This window comes from Heterodontus francisci, chromosome 36, assembly GCF_036365525.1.
Source record: "Heterodontus francisci isolate sHetFra1 chromosome 36, sHetFra1.hap1, whole genome shotgun sequence".
Classification (NCBI taxonomy): domain Eukaryota; kingdom Metazoa; phylum Chordata; class Chondrichthyes; order Heterodontiformes; family Heterodontidae; genus Heterodontus; species Heterodontus francisci.
In genome coordinates, this window is record NC_090406.1 from 21214845 (window position 1) to 21237909 (window position 23065).

At 40.8% G+C, this 23065-nt stretch overlaps 1 protein-coding gene across 6 annotated transcripts in view; it reads left to right on the forward strand.

The window, feature by feature from the left end:
• Positions 1-22571, forward strand: part of LOC137351648 (casein kinase I) — a 144404-nt gene extending 121833 nt beyond the window's left edge. For 4 of the 6 annotated variants that reach the window (XM_068016301.1, XM_068016300.1, XM_068016302.1 and 1 more), the window contains 3 exons: positions 6688-6792; positions 13378-13484; positions 19326-22571. In XM_068016301.1, coding sequence (XP_067872402.1) covers positions 6688-6792; positions 13378-13484; positions 19326-19380 — 267 coding nt within the window. In that variant the 3' untranslated portion in view covers positions 19381-22571. Of the gene's footprint in view, positions 1-6687; positions 6793-12172; positions 12323-13377; positions 13485-19325 lie in introns of those variants that run through there. The other 2 variants (XM_068016304.1, XM_068016303.1) reach the window with 2 other exon arrangements.
• Positions 22572-23065: the final 494 nt, after the last annotated feature.

Below are 23065 nucleotides of genomic sequence, written 5' to 3' on the forward strand. Positions count from 1 at the left end.
TATCATGTCTCTGTTACTGGACCTGCAGCAAGTCAGGTGATGAATGCAAATCCCAGCATGGTGTATTGTGAAACTGAATTCAACAAATTTGATAGTTTGTTAGCTCATAATAGAAAAGAATGACTGTAAAGTTGCTGAATTGTAAAATTCCAACCAGTTCACTAATCTTCAAGGAAGGAAATATGCCACTCCTATCTGGCCTAGTCTGTGTGCGACTCCAGTCCCAAGCCATGGGTTGACGGAATTGCTCAAGTTAAGGTGCACAAGCATCATCTTGGGGCACTGGAGACGAGTAATCAACAAAGGCTTTACTGAGAATAAATGTTTTTTTTTAAAGAGGCTTTTATATTGTATTTGGTTTTCACTAGCATCTTTCAACCAATGTATGCTCATTGCAGATTTTATCTCCCTTATGGTGCTGTCTAGTCACCTGGCAGATTACTGGTGCCATAGGAAATTTCACTCATGCATGAGCTATTATACCTCACTAATCTTTGTTCGAACTAGATCTAATCCAGGAGCCAGAAATTGGACAACTTTAATTGTCATAACGCTGATGACAGACAGCGTTGTCTGATGAAACTCTACATCGATACAATGGATAAGCTCAAACTGACAATTACAGTAGGGCATTCCATTTATGGCAAAAGTGATATTGGATCAAATTGCTGTTAAAAATAAATGCTTCAGAATTTAATACTTGAATCATATGCACAGAAACCTATCAGCATTTGATGCTGTCACTTTGATAAGCAGTTGTGTATTTCTGAAGATGATGTAACTTATAGTCTGCATTCCTTTTCCACTAGAAATTGCATAGGTTCACTTATTTAAGGTTGTTGTACACCTGCCTTTTCCTCTGTCCCATCTGAGTGAGGAATGCAGCATTTTACTGTGATTTATCCAACAGACTTTTTGATGACATTTATAACTTAATGGGATGTATTACATGACCATGACATTGTTATGCTTCTTACTTTCTAACCTCGGCCATAATTTTGCCCAGAGCCTGTTGCTATATGGTGGTTGTATCATGCTTACAACAAGCTTTATTTTGAGGAAATTGGGTATTATGAGAGCACTGTTGCTGTGTAGTGGCCATTTGCCATCACTTACTTTTTTGATGCACTTATATATGTTTTATGTATGGTGAAGTAATTAATCCAGTAATAGCTTAAATCTGAAGACCTATCTGTGTGCGAAGAGAAGCAATTCACATACCACAACTGAATGTTAAAATATGCTTTGCACTTGCTAACATTTCCATTGGATACCTAAGTGGTCAGCAGTGGAGTATCTCATTTATTCCTCTAATGAATTTCAGGGTGATTTGGACAAGTGAGTGAGTGGGCTAATGCATGGCAGATGCTGTATAATGTGGATAAATGTGAGGTTATCCACTTCGGTAGCAAAAACAGGAAGGCACATTATTATCTGAACAGCTATAAACTGAGAGAGGGGAATATGCAACGAGACCTGGGTGTTCTCGTGCACAAGTCGCTGAAGGTAAGCATGCAGGTGCAATAGGCGGTAAAAAAGACAAATGGTATGTTGGCCTTCATAGCGAGAGGATTCGAGTACAGGAGCAGGGATGTCTTGCTGCAGTTATACAGAGCCTTGGTGAGGCCACACCTGGAATATTGTGTGCTGTTTTGGTCTCCTTATCTGAGGAAGGATGCTCTTGCTTTAGAGGGAGTGCAGCGAAGGTTTACCAGACTGATTCCTGGGATGGCGTGACTGACGTATAAGGAGAGTTTGAGTTGGTTAGGATTATATTCTCTGGAGTTCAGAAGAGTGAGGGGGGATCTCATAGAAACCTATAAAATTCTAACATGACTTGACAGGGTAAAATGCAGGAAAGATGTTCCCAATGGTGGGGGTGTCCAGAACCAGGGGTCATAGTCGAAGGATACGGGGTAAACCTTTCAGGACTGAGGTGAGAAATTTCTTCACCCAGAGAGTGGTGAACCTGTGGACTTCGCTACCACAGAAAGCAGTTGAGGCCAAAACATTGTATGTTTTCAAGAAGGAGTTAGATATAGCTCTTGGGTTTAAAGGGATCAAAGGATATGGGGCGAAAGCAGGAACAGGTTACTGAGTTGGATGATCAGCCATGATCATAATGAATGGCGGAGCAGGCTCGAAGGGCCAAATGGCCTACTCCTGCTCCTATTTTCTATGTTTCTGTTTCGTAACTCATGACTCTGTCACTCGTCCAGTATGAGATCTCCCTCATTCATGAAGAAACTGCTTCTCACTGTATCGCTTTCATATTTGAGCATGTCTGTACTGTTTGTAACTCATTTTAAATATTAGCAGCAAGTGAGATGCATCAGTGAAATGTAAAAAACTCCAGAAAAAGGATACACTGCCCAGTTTTACCTAGCTGAAACTTCAGGTGCAAATTTCCATTTTTGTATCAAGCATGAACAGTACCTAAACCCCCACTGCTTGACAATATACTAATTTGGCCAGAATTTCCTGCTAACTTCAGATATACATAGTAGCAAACACATATAATGTCTTGTTTGCAACTCTATTCAATCTTGGTAGCTACTGCTTCAATGCAAGCATCCTTCTTTCAGAGTTTTGGGTCAAAGTACATTATTTCTGATTTGGGGTTCAGTGGAGTCAATTCATGGTTGCTCACCATCTTTTTTGCACGGCATTAGCATTTCTTGTTTCAGGTTCTGCTTCAGTTGCATTGTTTGCATGGGGCAGGGAGGATCCACCAAAATATTTGATGTGGGATCAGCTGAAATCAGCCCATTATCCATGTGTGTAACTAACTACAAAGTTATGAGCGGCATGGACAGAGTGGATAGTCAGAAGCTTTTTCCCAGGGTGGAAGAGTCAGTTACTAGGGGACATAGGTTTAAGGTGCGAGGGGCAAAGTTTAGAGGGGATGTGCAAGGCAAGTTTTTTACACAGAGGGTGGTGAGTGCCTGGAACTTGCTGCCGGGGAGGTGGTGGAAGCAGATACGATAGCGACGTTTAAGAGACATCTTGACAAATATATGAATAAGGGAATAGAGGGATATGGGCCCCGGAAGTGCAGAAGGTGTTAGTTTCGTCAGGCGTCAAGATCGGCGCAGGCTTGGAGGGCCAAATGGCCTGTTCCTGTGCTGTACTGTTCTTTGTTCTTTAAGTGGTCATTTGTAGCCCCTTATTTTAGTTTGCAATGTGTATTTATTTAAATGGCATTTAAGCAGCTTGGAGTTTCAAGAGTGGATAAGCCTCGTTTGTACTCCCAACTGTTCACAATTGTAAATTAGTTTTCTAGCCACCAGCATAACCACAGGCCGAAAAAGCTGAATGAGTGCAAAACAGTTACTACTTATGATCACGTGAAATATTGGAAATAGCTGCAGCTTAAGTGGTGATCTCTTCAAGTTCCATAAGCACTTACAGTTTAACAACTACTTTTCGTATGTCATGCGTAAAGCCATTGAGTTCGTTTTCTCAGTGAAACGCAATGAATTGTGAGATAAATCACTTGGAGAAATCTGGCATTCAATGTAATAAAAAGGAGTTTAACTTGATTCGGTTACTTTGAAGCAATGACTTTTATTGAGGGTGTTTTTCAACTGTACACTGAGCTGTGAGCTTTTCTGAGTTCTATAGGTAGTATGTATGCAAGTTACCAATACTGCTTTTTAACCTGAATTTACAGCTCGATATCTGTAGGCACATTCGCTGTCCTCCAGCCCTCTGGCACCTCTCCTGTGGCCAGAGAGGATTTGAAAATTTGTGTCAGAGCCTCACATAGCAGCCTGGAATACATCTCATCTGGGCCTGGGGATTTATCCACTTTTAAGCCCACTAATATCTCCTCCCTTTCAATGCTAATTTGTTCAAGTATATCACAATCCCCCTCCCTGATCTCTACACCTACATCGTCCTTCTCCATAGTGAACACAGATGAAATGCAATCATTTAAAACCTCAGCTTAGTCCTGCGGCTCCACACACCCATTGCCACTTTGGTCCCTAATGGGCCCGATTCTTTCCCTGGTTATCCTCTTGCCCTTAATATACTTATAAAAAGCTTTGTCCTGTTTGATTTGAGATGAGTATAAATGTCAAATTCATATTCAGATCAAATCTACACTGAACTTGTTGCTTCTAACCAAAACATTAAGCATGTAAAGATGAAGTGGGCTATTGATGAAAAAATATCTGAACATTTCTCAGAATTCATTCAAAATGCATTGAAAATTAACGTAAGAACATAAAGAAATAGGAGCAGCAGTAGACCATACGGCCCATCGAGCTTGCTGTACCATTCAATACAATTATGACGGATTTTCAGCTTCAATCCACTTTCCTGCCTGCTCCCCATCCCTTGATTCCCTGAGAGACCAAAAATCTATCTCAGTCTTAAATATATTCACAAAAGCATCCACAACACTCTGGGGTAGAGAATTTCAAAGATTCACAACCCTTTGAGTGAAGACATTTCTCCTCTTCATATCTAAATGATTGTCCCCTTATCCTGAGACTGTGCCCGCGGTTTCAAGAATCCCCAACCAGGGGAAACAACCTCTGTCTGTCCTGACAAACCTCTTCAGAATCTTGTATGTTTGAATGAGATCACCTCTCATTCTTCTAAACTCCAGAGAATATAGATCCAGTTTACTTAGCATCTCATCATAGAACAGCCCTTTCACCCCAGGGACCAATCTAGTGAGCCTTCGATGTACTGCCTCCAAGGCAAGTATATCCTTCCTTAAATATGGCGACTAAAACTGTACTCCTTATTTCAGGTGTAGTTTCACCAATGCCCTGTACAATTGTAGCAAGAGATCTTTATTCTTATACTCCAATCCCCTTGCAATAAAGGCCAACATGCCATCTGCCTTTCTAATTGCTTGCTGTACCTGCATGCTAACTTCTGTATTCCTTTTATGAGTACACCCAAGTCCCTCTGAACATCAACAGTTACAAGTTTACACCTTTTAAAAAAATATTCTGCTTTTCTATTCTTACGACTGAAGTGAATAACCTCACACTTCCCCACATTAAACTCCATCTGCCACCTTGTTGCTCTCTCACTTAACCTGTCCATATCACTTTGCAGCCTTTTTGTGTCCTCCTCACAGCTTACATTTCCACCTACCTTGGTATTATCAGCAAACTTATAGACAGTACTCTCTGTCTCTTCATCAAAGTCATTAATATAGATGGTGAATCACAGAATAATAGTGCAGAAGAGGCCCTTCGGCCCATCGAGTCTGCACCGATGCATTAAAGACACCTGACCTGTCTACCTAATCCCATTTTCCAGCACTTGGCCCATAGCCTTGAATGTTATGACATGCCAATTGCTCATCTAGGTACCTTTTAAAGGATGTGAGGCAATCCGCCTCTACCACCCTCTCAGGCAGTGCATTCCAGACCATCACCACCCTCTGGGTAAAAATGTTCTTCCTCAAATCCCCCTTAAACCTCCTGCCCCTCACCTTAAACTTGTGACCCCTCGTAACTGACACTTCAACTCGGGAACAGCTGCACCCTGTCCATGCCCCTCATAATCTTGTACACCTCAATCAGGTCACCCCTCAGTCTTCCCTGCTCCAGCAAAAACAACCCAAGCCTATCCAACCTGTCTTCATAGCTTAAATGTTCCATCTCAGGCAACATCTTGGTGAATCCCTCTGCACCCCCTCCAATGCGATCACATCCTTCCTATAATGTGGTGACCAGAATTGCACACAGTACTCCAGCTGTGGCCTTACCAAAGTTCTGTACAACTCCAACATGACCTCCCTGCTTTTGTAATCTATGCCTCATAGATAAATAGCTGAAGCCCCAGCACTAATCTTTGCGGCACTCCACTAGTCACAGCCCGTCAACTTGAAAATGTCCCATTTATCCCTACTTTTTGCTTCCTGTCCATTAACCAATTCTCTATCCCTGCTAATATGTTGCTCCCTATTCCATGAACCTTATCTTGCCTTTTGTCTAGCGCCTTATCGAATGCCTTTTGGAAATCCAAGTTACTATGTATATCTACTGGTTCCCCTTCATCTAATGTATTATTTACGTCCTCAAAAAAACTCTTAAGTTTGTCAATTACCCACTTAATCAGCTCACTTGTTTTCTGATTCAAGTTTCTACTTAATCAGAAGATGCTTTTACCGTTGAAAATGTACATTCTTTAGGACTATATAAGGAATGTAGTACAAGAAAAAGGCAAACCGTTCTTTGAGCCTGCCTCTACTGAACTCTGTCCAACATATATAATCTCCTGTGGGAAGGTAGAGTTCTGAAAAACTACTTCCTGCTCAATTGAAAGAATAATCTAGTAAATTCAGAATTTCATCTATTTTAAAAAATCTATTTAATTGGAAACTGAGGGTGTTTCCAAATACTAAAAAGGGTTCTAAAGCAAATGATAATAGATGTGTTGCTTTTATGGAAGTCACCTTTTTTTTCTTTGTAAACTAGAATTGCTCTTGCACCTTAACCATTATTATTTTCTGTTTGCTCACTGATATTGCCTCACTTGTAATAATCTTCACTGTCACTTGTTTTTCTAATGCACTCTGCAATTTTAATTTGGCAGATTTACTAATTTGCTTTTTATATAATTGCTGTATCTGCTTGCCTTAGCATGATTTTCCCCTCACTTTTGTTTTTTTTTGTTTTGTTTTTCTCTTTGTTTTCATTTTTTTAACCTTGGCAGTTGGCAGATCGCAATGGAACTTGGGAACCTCACTCCAGCTGTCAGCCTAGTACACATCATTTGGGAACACAACTGGCATCAGACAGGCTCAGAGGTTCTGTACAGGTACTTTCTGCATTGGTTGTGAATTCTAACCATTCTTTGGTGTGTTGCTTGAAAAACTGATGTGCCATCGTTGCAAACTAATTTAATTGCTACTATACCTACTATTTATATTCACTTTTAATTCTGCATTGTAACTGGATTTCAAGAAATGTTCATAATGTAATTTCCTTATTCAGTTTAACTCTAACTGGTAATAAGTAATTGGTTGCACAGCTAAACAGTACCAGAAGTTAGTGCTAACCTATTACCAGTGCATAGACTTCTAAAATGTTGGTGAAATGGGAAACAAAAACAAATATACCCCACATCCTGGATTCCTGTTCAGTTTTTGGATTATAACTAGGTAAAGGCTTGATCATGGGGCCATTCTCAAGGTGCCCAACTATTTATTTGGATATAAACCAAATGGTCGGTCATCCAAAAATCGATGTAGCTAACCACAATTCACCATTGTAACATGTTGAATGAGTGTTATCATAATTGGCCCTAAATGACATGGGCCAGCAAGATTCGAGGTTCAATGTATGGTTTATATTGAGTTAGCTGAGTTCATTTGAGGCATGATGGTGTAATTAAGATTGATCTCTATCAACCAGCTCAGGAGGGGAAAAATAAGCCACAGTTAGTATTACATAGGAACGGATAGGGCATTCAGCCCCTGGAACCAGTTCTGCACTCCAGTTAGATCATGCCTGATCAGGACCACAATTCCATTTACTCTTTCTTATAAACTGGTTGGTAATCTATATTTTTGGATGTTGGGTGAGGACAGGGATGTGCTCAGGCTGTGACAATCACGATGGTCGCTGGGCCGCCAACACTTGCTTTCTAGGCTTGTCACAAGAACACTGGCCAGTTGAAGGAAGGAATTCCTGGGAAGTCTGCTGACACCCGCTGCTTTATTCTGCAGCATAATTCGCCACTACCTTCAGGTGAAGAGAACGGGGGAAAGTAGAATTCAAGAGCAAACACGTCTTGAGGGGTGGAGGGAATTGGCTGCTAATTTATTGTCAGTCAGTTACTAATATGAGTGTTGTATGATTGGATCTTTTTTGCAGGTGTTTTCTGCCAGTGATGACCATAATAGCTGTACATCTCTTTAGGAAATGACAAGTTTGTTGCAAGCCATATGCATATTTTTAGTTGCGAGTTCTTTTTGATCCTAATTATGCATGGTCATGCAGTGGTGTACATCAGAATGTACATTCTGAAACTTATGCCAGTAACTTTGTCTCAATTTGTATGTTTTGAAAATTTTAAACTATGCACTGTTGCATATTGAAGCTGAACTGCTTTTTTTCTTAGAATTTCCCACCACATCATATGTCTTGGGAAATAGTGAAATGAAGAGTAGCATTAATATAGTATCTTGCACAACAGTAGAACATTACTTCACAGACAACTAATTACTTTTGAAGTATAGCCACTGTTGTGTAGGGAAGTGTAGCTGACAATTTGTATATAGCACGATCACACAAACAACGAGCTAAATAACAAATGAAACTGTTCTAGTAATGTTGGTTAAGGGCTAAATATTGGCCAGGACGCCAGAGAGAATTCCTCTGCTGCTCTTCAAAGCGTGCCATGGGATTTTTTATGTCCACCGGAGGACAGATGGAATCTCGGTTTAGCATCTCAGCACATCCAACAATGCAGCACACCCTTCAGTACTGCACTGACGCATCAGCCTAGATTATGGGCTGGATTTTACCAAGCCCTCAACGTTGGGCTCCATGGCGGTGGGAGGGGGCCGAAAGATGGGGCTGGCAGTGGTTCAGCACACAGCCCGGCGTCGAGACAGCCCGGCCTGATCCTCCTGGTGATGGCCAGGCTCCATGGCGGCCCCACCCCCACTGCTGGGCAACAGGACCTGGATTTCAATATTTATTGCATAAATTTAAATGAGCTTGCCTGCAATTTTGCAGGCCCGTCACAATCTTTGGCGCGGCGGCCAACAGTCCCGCGCTTTCAATTCCCCATCTGGGTAAAGGTGGCATGATGCTGTTGGGGAAGGGGAGGAGTTAAGATTTTCAGTGCGGGCGGTTGACAACGCAGCCAAATAAACGTAATGGGCTTAGGGGAAGCTGGGGAGGTGTGAACTTCAAACTTTATGCAGTCTGGGGGGGGTGGTGGGGTGGGGGTGGTTGTGGGGGTTGAGGTCAGATTTGAAAGTTAAATGTTTTTGTGGGGGGGGGGGGTGGAGGGCAAATATTTAATGTCATTGTTATTGGGGGATGGGAAAGTGGTTTTAGAAATGTATTTATTTAAATTTTGGGGGAATATTAATTTAAATGAGCTGGCAGGGCTTTAAAAATGACACCAGCGCCTGCGCATAGGCAGCTGGCGCCATTGCCAGGGACGGACAGCCCGCACCCTCCATGTGATCGGAGAGGGGGGAGCCGCCCCTGCTATTTAAACGAGCCGCCGCGCATGAGATCACAGCGGCTGGCGAGCGGGTCGCCATTTTCTGAGCTCGCTGCATTCCAGTCCTATGTGTGTGTTTCATTTACTTCATACTGGGCCTAGAACCCTCAACCTCCTGTTGCAAGAGTGAATGTGCTACCATTGACCTAAAGCTGTCAAGTGCTTACAGGTTGTGATTTCCCTGTCTGTTCTAGCTGCATGTGACACCAGTTAAAACAGAGAATTTTGTTTTTGGTGCCTTGTTCAGTATGGCCAGACCTATTTAATCTTGTCAAATATTTTGGGTTTTTTTCAAGATAAAATTCCTTTTTTTAGCAGTAACTTGCAGGACTTCCCTTTGTGACATACCATGTGATACCACACAAAGAAACAGTAATCGGAGAAATTAATAATCTCATGGCAAAAAAAAAACAACTTGATATTAGCAAAAGCAAAATACTGCAGATGCTGGAAATTTGAAACAAAAACAAGAAATGCTGAAAATACTCAGCAGGTCTGTCAGCATTTGTCAGACCTGCTGAGTATTTCCAGCATTTCTTGTTTCTATAACTTGATGTTTCGAATGCTCCTGAGGCTTTTGGGAGGTCTTTTAAGGAAACATTTCCCTGTTTATTATCCCAATATCATTACTTTACCAAAATGTTGGCTGTGTAACCTGATTCCATGGGTTTACAAATGCGTTTCTTGAACTGTGTTAGAAGAGACGCAAGAATGATGTAGAGTAAATCATCCTTCATATTTCCCCTACTCCCTCTGAGTCAAATGTTTGTGGGTTTAAGGACCAGTTAAGAGACTTGAGCACGTAATCTAGGCTGATAATTCAGTGCAATGTACCATCTTTGAGATGAACAGAGATCCCACCTGCCCCCTAGGGTAAACACAAATAGTGCCATGGGATCTTTTGAAGAGTGGGGGAGTTCACCAGGTGTCCTGACCAGCATTTATCCTTTAACCAACATGACTTAAAACAGTTTAATTGGTTGTTCATCTCCATTGCTGTTTGCATGATTTTGTGATAGGCAAATTGACTGCTACATTTTGCTATATTACAACAGTGGTTACATTTCAAAAGTAATGAATTGGCTGTGAAGTGCTTTGTCACATCCTGTGGTCATGCAAGGCATTATATAAATACAGGTTCTTTGCAGGGCTATGGGCAAAGCAGGGGAGTGAGACTAATTGGATAGTTCTTTCAAAAAGAAAGCACTGGTACAATGAGCCAAATGGCCTGCTTCTGTGCTGTATGTTTCTTTGAATCTTTTCACTGACTAAGCTAGAAGTGGTTACGCCTTCTTCGTGCAACATAACCAAAATCAAATCATTTCTTGGGGAAAGCCTATATTCAACCTCTGAACTACAGTGCAAGTTACACTATCAGAACACACAGGAAAAACAAGCACCAGGACATTCTCCATTTTTATCAAATGACATTTCAGATTCTACTCTGCAATCTCAAAAGATGTTAGACTCATGGAGATCACCATCAACTTGAAATCACTTTCTCTGAGGAGAGCTGCAACAGTTGACTCTGAATTGTGCTTCCACCTGCTATTCGCCAGGCTCAGTTAGCAAACTATTCATTTCTTTGGAAAATTTGTTGTTTCCCCATGGTCTGCCGAAGCATTATTTTGCAAACTCCTTGGTGTTGAGTTTTCAGTCATCTGATACAGTAAATTACTAATTTCCTTCTGTTTTAGCAGGCAGCAAGTGTGCAAGTACTTCTGCTTATACTTCACTGTTACATTGAAGGTATCCCAAACTTAGTGACTGAATTCCCCTGGCATGAGACGCCAGATTTCCTCCTCAAATAGAGAGGGAATGCTTACATATTTAAATTGCCATTTACAGCCTATTGCATAAAATAATTGGATACTTGAGTTCGTGTGTGAATGATTGATTGAAACAATTTATTGTATGCCATGTCAGTCAACCACATGTCCACAATTTTCCACATAGTGAATTATAAATTTTCGCTATAAAAGTGAGAGCAAAGTACAAAGCCAAAAGGAGATTTTTTAAAATCACTGTTTTAACCTCATTACTGTGTTTGAGTTGCAAAACTAAACTGAGAAATTCTCCCAATCCACACATGCAAGCAGAAATTTGTATTGTTTTCTTTCCTAAACCAAGAGAACTGGAGCACAGGTTGGCAAAAGTCAACCAAAATCTGCTGGAGGTTAACTCGCTAAAACAATACAGGTTGCCAGCACTGACTAGCTTTCTGCTAATTATCGAACTAGGACCAACCTACATGTTGGGGAATTTGATTGCCATATTATCTGGAGCTGAGTAGGAAGAGCCTGGTGATTGGTCAACCCTTCCAGGTTCCATTAAACGAACTAGGGTACAGGGTCAGTCATCAATAGTGCCTTTGAGTGTAGTATAAGGATGTAAAGGGCTGAAGAGCGTGACAGCAACCCCTCCCATTGTAAGAGTGATGATGTCATAGTCGCATGAGGTTAGGCTGAAGAGAAGAGGGGGCAGCACGAAGGATGCTAGTTTGGGAGTCTTGATGAGAGTGTATATAGTATTATGTAAGTAATAAACAGTTCTTATGTGACATTATTCTGAGTCTGAGACTTTCTCCGGAATGTCCCCATTACACTACTAAATACAACAGCAACACAACATCGAATAGCTTGGACCTGCCTGATTAAGCTCAGAATTACCATGGTGTGCCACAAATAATTTATTCTCATTCTGCCATCGCCAATTGTGTCAGCTTAGTACAAATTCTTCCATAGAATGGACAGGGGCATATTTCTGAAGGAAGATATTATTCATTGTTCATTGGATAACTGACGATACGCTTTTGAACCTATGCTAGGGCAGACTGCAAGTATATAACGATAGTGACTGCATTTCAAAAAGTAATCCATTGCCTATTAAACATTTTAGGACATCCTGAAGACATAAGATGCTATATAAAAGCAGTTATTTCTTCCTTCTTACACAGGTTGATGCTGCTTGGATTTTTATCTTTACAAGGTGGGAGTTCAGATGTTTGGATATGCGCAACAGGCTAAACTCAATCTCTTTTGCCCTCTCCCTACCCTACCATGGTCTGTCCTAGCCACGGAGTGGTCCGAGGCCTGTTTCTAGGCCTCTGCCAGTTCAGCTCTATAATCAGTTACTAAAAGGTGTGTATTTGAAAAAGCATTTCACACAGCAGAAAACTTCCCACAAGTAAATGAGATGAATCACCAATTATTCAATTTTTTAGTGGGTGCATACCCACTAAATTTACTTTCTGATGCAGGTTGGAAAGGGATTGTTGGTTAGGTCATTAGGATAATTTTCTGCTTTTCTTCAAGTAGTGCAGTGGAATGGACAGAATGGAACCTTGTGTTTTACCTATCAGAGTAAACCTGCCAGCAATGCAGCACTCCTTCAGTACTTCAGTGGAGTCTCAACCTAGGTTATGTGCTCCAGCACCTATTGTGGCACCAAACTCTTAAACTTCTGATCTGTGGACAAGAAAACTACCATCTGAGCCAAGTTGACTTGCTCATATCTACTGGTCCTGTTTTTCCCACTTCCTCAGTAAAGAGGCTTTCTGGTCTCTACTAAGTGATGCTCCGCAGCAACATAGTTGAGATCGATGTATGATGAATTGCAGGCATGAACTGTATTGCATTACACATTGTAGCTTTAATACACTATACATCATACCACCAGGACTTCTTAATCCAAAAAGTGAAGTACTATGATGATTTTAAAAAGTTATTTTTTCTTGGTCTATGCCACTATCACTACAATACATAGATATATACTGTCGCAGTAAATAGGGATGACCATCTTTACTGTGTAGTTTTATACATTCTTCCGTGATCTGCAGCTGCAGTTTTTATGTTTCGTTGACCAATGTGTTTAATGTTGATTACTTTTGCAGCATTTTCATCTCCATTTTATTTCCTGATTGCCTACTTTAGTAAGCGTCACATAGTTTGAGTGCTTTGATTGGAATTGCTTAGTTTCTGTTTTCATTTTAATTTGTCCTATCTGTTGGGTGAAAGTACTAGCACAACTTAGGGTGATCCAGTTTGATCATTTGCAAGCCGCCTTTCTTGGTTCTTTAAATGTACAGTACATTGTACACAACAATAGATAAGTAGCATGGAATTGCACATTTCTTTAATTAAATTTCTGTGTATTTTTAAGGTGGTGAGTTCAACAAATGGAGAACTTAACGCAGATGACCCCACAGCAGGACACTCCAATGCACCCATCACAGCCCCAGCAGAGATTGAAGTGGCAGATGATACCAAGTATGAATATCTCCTAACTTTCAACATAATTACTTTGTATATTTGAATATTATGCAAATATGTCCTAAATAATTGTACACTTTGACAAGACACAAGTGATGCAGCATATCTTATGATGTAAGCTAGAATGTGCATCGAACACAAACCTTGTATATGGTTCTGAAGCTTTATTTCTATTGCAAAAATGTATCAATTTGATTACGACATTCGTGCTAAAAATTGACATTTTTGAATGTGATTGCAAGCAAATGTGTTTTGAAAGCTGCAAAGTACATTTTGCACTCAAAGCTGCCTTTATTTAATTTATTCAGTTTTACAAAGACTCCATCAGTAACAGTTGTATTACATTGTGTTCCTGTGAGGCTACACAGGAACATACGCTGCAACAGAGCTCGTAAGATTCTGTGCATTCAGAGTGGGGTGGGTTCATGGAAGGAACAGAGGGAGGGCTCAAGGGCTCTCATTTCTCTAGAATGTGTTGCGCTATAAATGGCTCACAAGCAAAGTATTCTTTTAGTTCTGTTGTTTACTGGTTAAATGATGTTGTAAGTGTAGACATTTTTTCTCTGAGGGTTATGAGTCTGTGGAACACACTTCCTCAAAAGGCAGTGGAAGCAGAGTCTTTAAATATTTTTAAGGCAAAGGTAGATAGATTCTTAATAAGCAAGGGGGTGGAAGGTTATCGGGGGTACGCGGGAATGTGGAGTCGAGGTTACAATCAGATCGGCCATGATCTTATTGAATGGCGGAGCAGGCTTGAGGGGCTCCTAATTCGTAAGTATATAGACGAGGTCAGTTATTCAGGCATGGCTTTCGGACCATTTTTCTACTCCTTCCTTGGTTCTTGCGGTTAATGTGTAGTTTATCCCGAGCTTCCAAAAATTGTTGGACTCATTTCAGCCACTAATACAGGCAATTTCAGACTTCACAGCACTGCGTCCACAGAGATAGGGATTCATGATGACTCCATGCATTGGTGCTGAAGTGAATAGTATTGGTGATGTGATGGGGGCCATCTAGCATACCTATAAAAATTTACAAAGTGACTCCTGACAACGCAGTGGCCTGCCGACGTCATCAGAGCGCGGCAAGCTACGCACATGTGCAAATGGTGGTGTCCTGCTCTCGGTGTGGCGCTACGTCTTGCCAGGATTATTTGGCGCGTGCTACTCACTCCCCTCCCCACTTCCCCCCCCCCCCCCCCCCCCCCAACTCAGCTTCTCTTTTCTGCCCCACTGGCCGCTCGCTCCAGGCCTCGACGCTTCTCTCTCTCCCCACCCCACATCCCCACCCTCAGCTGCTCGCCCCAGACCATGCCACTGCTCCCCCTATTCCCCTCGGCCGATTGTTTTTCCCCCCCCCCCCCACCCATCCTGCCCCAGCCGCTAGCTCTAGGCCGCGCTGCTTCCCTCCTCTCGGCCACTCTCTCCTGCGTTGCCTTGTCACCCCGCGCAGCCCGCCTTGTTTCTTCGGGTGGCGTGTGGAGAACAATCTAATGTGGGAGCGAGGTGCCGAGAGGAGGGTAGTAGCATCTGGGGGTGGTGGGGGAGGAGGCGGGAAGCCAGGAGCGGGGAACATTCGGCCAAGTGGAGGGGAAGGGAGGGAGCAGTGGCGAGGTCTGGAGCAAGCGGCTGAGGAAGGGGGGGCAACGGCGAAGCTGTAGCGAGAATGAATGTGTGGATTGGGAGAATGGGAAATTGCGGAGTGGGGGTGGGGCAGAATTGCAGTTATTTTCTCCATAAACTTCACAGTGTAAACGTTGACTTTACTGTCCCATAGAAAGTTACTTTACATTCCAAATTTCAATGGCAGTACCAGACATCTTCTGTCTTTGTCAAAAAAAAATCAAAACAGTTGAGCAGGAGACATCCAAGAACTGATACAAATGAAGCAATGGCAGGAAGGAGTGGGGGACTGTTGGTGGGATGGAGGTGGCGATGGCAACCTTTCAGGGGATTTTCAGGTTGAAGTTGTTTTTCTGTGATAAATTGAGCAGCACCATCTTTTAATCCTGGCAGCTGCCTGAACGTCGCAGACACTGACGTTTCAGTGGAAGAGGCTGCCTTTGCGCATGTGCTAGTACTATGCCGCATAGTGGTTACATTGTCAGCAAACGCAGCCTAAAATTTAAGCTTTTTAAAATTTCTCACTGAAATACTTGGGCAAGAATCACGTTTCGGTAAAACAATTACTTTAGAAGTTTCTCCTTTCCTTTTTTTTTAAGAATTAAGAATTCATGTAAGAATCAACATGTTATATCACACATTATTCCTCAGTTGTGACTGTGTACAATGGTGGTCTGGGATCACTCCTCTTATTCCTCCCTTCCTGTTCTGTTGGAAATTGTTGACCCCCCCCCCCCTTAAACATGCAGACACAAAAGGATTGTTTAATGGTGCAGTGCACTTGAAGCAATAATGTACATCACCCAGAGTGTAGTCGAATGTGGATTCACAGTGTGATTCTCCCAGACACCAAGTTTCTAAGCTCAGCTGTTCAATCTAAAGGAAACATTTAGTGAAGATAGGTACTTCTCCATAAGAATGGGGGGAAAACAGAAGCACAAATTGTCTACTCACAAACTGTTTTCAGAGCAACTTTGCTCAGTGCCTGATAGTAAATCAGTTTTGTTGGGTACAAAGGTACCTTTTGTACTTGGAAGACAGTCTTGTATTTGACAAAAAAAAAGTGTTGAAAGTAGAAGTAAACCAACTGTTCAGCATGTCAGTGGAGGTGCAATCTCTATAACTTGTGGGTAGCCCAGAGCAGATTCAACCATATCACCATTGATTTATTTTCCAAAATAAGTCCCTGCTGCAGCATCATCGTGTTTCATGTTCAATACTGAATGCCTTGTGCAGCTATTAAAATACAAATCTGAGATGGGACATCTGTTGAATTCTCTAAATCTCTGCACCTGAATATGTTGTCAAGTTATGTGTTTGTGAAGTGATTTTTATTTTTGGTACAGAAGCAGAATTTGGTAGTGGGTTAGCTAGTACACTGTCCTTTAACCTCTGGCATGAAATTGGTGGGATAAAATTCTCCTCTTTCTGGTGGTTGTATGAATCCTATGTAAAATAAATTGCAACAGTTTCAACCCAGTAGCTAGTAGGCACAGGTAACATAAGCTTTCCCATATATTAATGCAGCCTTCTACAACAGTTGTGAGGATGGGTGAGGCATTCGCGTCTAAAGTAGAACTTCTAAATTGGAAGAGGGCTAATTTCAATGGATGATGAGGGATCTAGCCAGGGTAAAATGGAACTGAAGACTGATAGGAAAAACTATAATGGAACAATGGGTGATCTTTGAGGAAATGCTTCAGGTACAGGCTAGGTGCATTCCAACAAGGGTGAAAGGTAGGGGAACCAAAGCCAGGGCTCCTTGATGAGGGAAATAGAGAATGTGATGAAACAAAAAAGAGGGTGTATGATGCATGTCAGATGAATTCTTCAAGTGAGAACCAGGCCGAATACAATGAGTTCAGAGGAGGAATGAAGAGAAAATTAAGACTGACAGACTGACAGAATATGAGAATAGAATGGCAGTTAGCATAAAAGGGAACCCAAAAATCATCTTCCAGCAAGTAGGTAGTAAGTGGCGGAGCAGTTTCTATTAGGTACAAAGTGGGTTATATATGCTTAGAGACGGAGGGCAAGGCTAGAATACTTAATGAGTACTTTGTGTCAGTGTTTACTAGGGAAGAGGATGCTTACAAAATATCAGTAGAAGCAAAGATGGTAAAGGTAATTGATGGGATGAAAATTGAGAAGCAGGATGTATTGAAAAGGCTGGCCATACCACCTGGTCTGGGTGGTTTGCGTCCCAGGTAGCTTAAGGAAGTGGGAGTGGAGATAGCGAAATGGCTTGCCATGATCTTCCAATCTTCCCTAGATACGGGGGAAGGTGCTAGAAGATTGAAGAGCGGCAAATGTGACACCCTTATTCAAGAAGGGGTGTGAGGACAGTCCTAGTAACTACAGGCCAGTCAATTTATCATCAGTGGTGGATAAGGCTTTAGAAACAATAATCGGGGGAAAAATTCAAAAGGAAGTTGGAGAGGTTTGAGATAATTAAGGAGAGACAGCACAGATTTGTAAAAGGCAGATTGTGCTTGACTGATCTAATTGCATTTTTTGATGAAGTGACAGTAGATTGAAGGGAAAGAAATAGATGTTGAAATGGATTTTAAGAAAGCGTTTGATTAAAGTATCACATTAAAGGTTCGTTAACAAAATTGAGACTCATGGAATAGGAGGGTCAGTGTCAGTTTAGATTTTTTTTAAATTGGCTCAAGGACAGAAAACAGCAAGTTGTGTTAATTATTTTTCAGTCTGGAGGACAGTAGACAGTGGTGTTCCCCAAGGGTCAGTGTTAGGACCACTGCTTTTTGTTTGGTATGTATAAATGACTTGGATATTGGAATAAGTAAAATTTCAATATTTGCTGATGATGCCAAACTCGGAACAGTGGCAAACAGTGAGGCAAGTTGCCTTCAACAGGACATAGGCTAGCAGAATGGACAGACAAGTGGCAGATGGAATTTAATTGAGAAAAATGTGAGACGATGCATTTTGGCAGAAGGGATAGGGAAAGGCATTATATACTTAATGGCGCAGTTCTGAAGAGTGTGCAGGGAAAGAGGAAACTAGAGGTTCATTTGCATTGATCGTTGAAGGTAGTGGGACATATTGAGAGTAGTTAGCAAATCATATGGGACCTTTGGCTTATTACATAGAAGTATTGAGTACAAAAGCAGGGAGGTTATGTTGAACCTGTATAAAGCTTTGGTTAGGCCACAACAAGAGTACAAGAATACTGTGTCCAGTTCTGGGCAGCACATTTTAGGGAGGATGTCAGGGTCCTTGAGAGAATGCAGAGGAGATTTACCAGAATGATTCCAGGGATGAGGGATTTTAGCTACAAGGTTAGGTTGGAGAAGCTGGGGTTGTTCTCTTTGGAGAAAAGGAGATTGAGGGGAGATTTTATAGAGGTGTGGAAGATTAGGACAGGTTTAGTTAAGGTAGGCAAGAAAAAACTGTTCCCATTAGCTGATGGTACTAGGACTTGGGGACACAGATTGACGGTTTTGCGCAAGACATGCAAGGGGAATGTGAGGAAGAACTTTTTTAAGCAGTGAGTGGCAATGACCTGAAACTCACTGCTGACGATGGTGGTGGAAGCGGAGACTATCAGTGATTTCAAAAGGAAATTGGATGGACACTTGCAGGGCTACAGGGATAGAGTGGGGGAATGGGACTGGATTGCTCTATGGAGAGCCGGCATAGACTCGATGAGCCGAATGGCGCCTCCTGTGCTGTAATGACTCAATGTTCTACTGACGTTATGGTGATTGCACATTTTTAACAGTACAGAAGATTAATTTTGCCTCTGCCTTGTCAGGAGAGCATTTGCTGCTAATGCTCAGTGCCCAAAGCAGAAATATGTTCTGTTCTCTCACATGAACACCCCCCATGTTGGTAAGCACAAGACAAATTTTTTTTTTTTTTTTTTAAATGTCCACAAACCTGCTTTTCCTCTGTTCATGTGGAAGTGAATTTATTGTCCATAACTATATCAACACCCAAAAATATTTTTGAATGATTGTTTCTGGTCAATCAGATATCCACTATATGCACTTTTACGTTTGGCCATTATCTGGGCAACTTCTGTCACCTTCATTGCCAGTAGAAAAGTGAAAGTCTTTTGATAATTCTAGTGGTGATATAATTCTGGCTGAAACCAACTTTGTGGTCTCTTTAAGTCGAGTTAAACCTTTAGCAGCATCAGAGGTGACCTTTTTTCAACCATGAAATAATTGTGCTTTTTTTTTCTAAGGTGCTGTTGTTTCTTCAAGAGGCGGAAGAGGAAAACCATTCAGCGGCATAAGTGACTCTGGAAACTGCTGTGAGATTTACACATCTGCTCTGCACCTTTCCAGTCATAAATTCAGAAATCCATCCCTTTTGTGGCAGGCATCTGCTGTTGTCCAAGATCATGACTTTTCTGCCCAGTATTTTGGGCTTCTGACATTGGTACTCTTTTCTGCTGTGAAGTTCATACTGGTGGACTTGGCAAATGCACCATGCAAAGTTTTTACTTCCTTTTCTGTGGGAATCCGCGAAAGCAGCGTCTTTAAACACTCAAAATCTGTATTAAATAGGATTAGTTCTCAGTGGGATCAAGGCAGCGTTGAGTTCAAGTGTTTAAAATGTTCCAGAACGAAAAAGCAGCAGTTACTTCTGGATTTTTGTGAGTTGTTGATATAATTTGAAGCTCAACTCAAGACATGATTCAGTCATCTCCAGTGTTACATAATTGCAAGTCAAACAATATTATTTTCTTTTTTTGTCCCCCTTTTGTTTTCATCAACGTGAATGCGTGGTGTAGTCACTGTCTTTGGGTACTGTTGGGATGGGGAAGTGCCCTGTAGGGTTTCTTCATCTTTAATTGCACTTTCGATAACAGTATGTAAGAGCTTTTGGATCTGATTGTGCAAAAACTGTTTCTATGTACCTTTTTAAGGGAATACAAAAGCGGTAGGAAACGTAGCATGTTTTTAAATGTAATATTTGCAAAATGTAAATGAAGCAGTTGCATTATTAAACTGGGTAGAATTAGGATCTGATAGTTCACAGAAAAAAAGAAATTTTGTTGAAATTCAGATCTAGTTTGAGCTTTTGTGATCCAGATAGCACTATGGCCATATATGAACAGGAGATGGTTATCGTCAGAATTTCAGCAGCTGTACCATGTGATAAAGGGCATTTCAGGCACAATGCAGATGAATGGGCCTTTTTGTGGAGGCACCATTTATGTTGGGTCTAGGCAAAACAACTCAGTCAATAGGGGAAGGCTTTTGTACAGCTGAAAGCTTCTGTCATAGTCATGCCACATAATGAGAGATGAGTCCACAAGTTTTGTTACCAGTACTGCAAAGAGCACAAGGTAAGCAGAAAAAGGATCTCATATTTCAGAGCATTTAGCGTTGACAGGTTTACAGCAAAGCACTTTGGAAGGCTTCTAAACAAAATTCTTGAACTACTTCAGCTTGTTGAGCAAGAAGTAGGCAAAAGGATTCAAATCATTAAGTTTTAAATATAGGCAAGAGCAATGAGGAAGAGTGAGTTAGTAATGATTCAGTCAGGCCTATCAGACAGCAAGGAGAATTCTTCAGGTTTCAAAGACTTTGTTGGAAAGTTAGTAATGTGAGCAGTGACAAAGAACCTCAATTTCTGGATTGGAAACCACAGCTGTTTAGAGCCTCAATTGGGACAGAAATTAATTTAAAGTAAATCTTGATTTCGGAAGCAACTCTCAGCTTTACCGATTTGCTTTCATTGTGCTGTAAGCTGTTCGTATAGCCACATTTTTGGTGTGATGAGCCACAAAGATTTTATGCACAATTTTATTTAGAAAATCCATTGTTTTTACTTCAAAGTGAATTTCATTTAAAATGTTGCACCATTTTAGATCCCGCTCTATCTCCCTTTTTAATTTTAAGGCTGCAGGTTGTTCTCAGGAAATTAGGGTACTTAAAATGAGCCCCTGATAAGAGTGGGCTATTTACTAATTATCCATCTCAATAGGTTCTTGGTAACTATAGGTACAAGTAAAACTTAGATTATGAACTTCTACCTAGAGTGAACCATTGATGTCCTGCACATAACTAAGCTTCTATGTTATGTCCTTTACTGTGAGTTATCTTTACAGAAGCAGTTTCCATTGGTGCAGTACCTAGCAAGAGGTCCATTTCTGGTGCAGAGAAACACTCATCCACAACCAAGTGCAACATTTTTTTTTGTGTAACATTCAATTTTTAGTTGGTTAATTTTTTTGAATTCTTAAGTGTTGTTGTGGATAGTGTCCATTTGCCAATAAGGAGGGCAACGCAGGAACAAAAGGGTGATAGTTGAGCCCCTGAGCTTCTGTTACTGGGTCTCCACAGTAAACATTGTTTGATGTGCTTGCATCCTAATATATTAATCAAGAAACTACAGTTACTAAGTGGTTTTTGTATGGTGATAAACTGAAGTAATTTTTTTTTTGCATTTTAATTTTTTTCCCCCAAGGTATCATTGGCTATTCAGAGGGTTAGCTTGGCCAATATGGTTAAAGCACTCCTGAAATCTAATTTACAGGTGTGTCTGGTCCTTTCCACATGTGAAGATATGAAGACATTTTAGGTGAAAATTATGATTGTTGTATTTTCTGTAATAAGCTTTGTGTTCACAAATATCTTGAGCTATTACAATTTTTTTTCTGAAAATGGAGAATTCAATATGTCAGGTATGTGAAACTGCCCAAATGTTTTTAGGTGAGGCTAGTATTGCACATTTGTATTTTTATTAAATTCCCACCCCTGAAGTATAAACTAATTTTACAGTTATATATTATAGACCTGTCCTGAGAGAAGGCAGAACTGATTTTGTAACTGCCTAAAACATGCACTTTTCATACTGGTGATCTCAATTCAGCACAACCAATGTTTAATTTCCCTTGGAGAGAAAATTCCGGAGTCAAGTGCTGAACAGAGACTATCTTTATAAACCTAATGTTTGGTGGGCTGTTGACGGTCATACCTTATTTTAATACTTATTGCTGTATATAGACTTTCAAAAATTTATGTGGGCAGTTTAAGCTGCCAGAAATGACCAAGAGTTTGACTGTGAATCATCTCCATTTCCACTTAAATGGATAGAAAGAGGAGTCACAAAAAAATGTCATGGTAGCACAGTGGTATCACCAGCATGCCGAGCAATGTTTTGCAAAATTCATCCACTACCTTTTCTGCTAGGATGGGTCTGTTAATGGCTGGAATGCAATAATCATGATTGGTATTATTGTGAAGATTAAAATGTATATTGATGTTTAGGTTCAGATTTTGTAACTTTGTGATAAACCATACTGCTCAGAATGGCACCACAACTGTACGTTCTGTCAGCTGCCCAGTAATTTAACACTTACTTGACATAAAATGGTCCCTATCCACAACAAGCACATGAGCAATTTTATTATGCTGTCATTAATTTTGGTGACTGTAATAAGTGAAAAGAACCAAATAAAGGGAATACAAGCAATTCATATTTATGTCTTTGTATTGTTCATTCAGATGTTAAATCCATTAGTGTCAACTAAACTTTCTGAAATGTTACAAAAGCAACAGGTAAGGTTAAGTATAGTAATTGACTACATTTTGCATTGTACTATTCAATACAAAACTGACAAGCAACAAGTTGTTTACATGGGGCATTTGTGTGAGATGCTAAGAAATATGCTATTCTAGTTAACTAAGAGGTTAAATGAATGAATACACTTCCTCTTCTACTGACATTTGTCCTCTTCTCAGAAGTCAGCTGCTGTGAGCATGTAACTTAGCCAGCGTATACCCACGTAGACTTGATGCTGAGTTCTGCAATTAAACATGAATGCCAGCAGTGAGTTTTTTTTTTAACCTGGTGTATACTACAGCAACTACAGCGCATCATTTCCAGCATCCGCAGTATTTTGCTTTTATGTTGATATTTTGGTCTTGTGTTTCAGATAATCCTTTATGTTTACACATTAGTTTGTGTTAA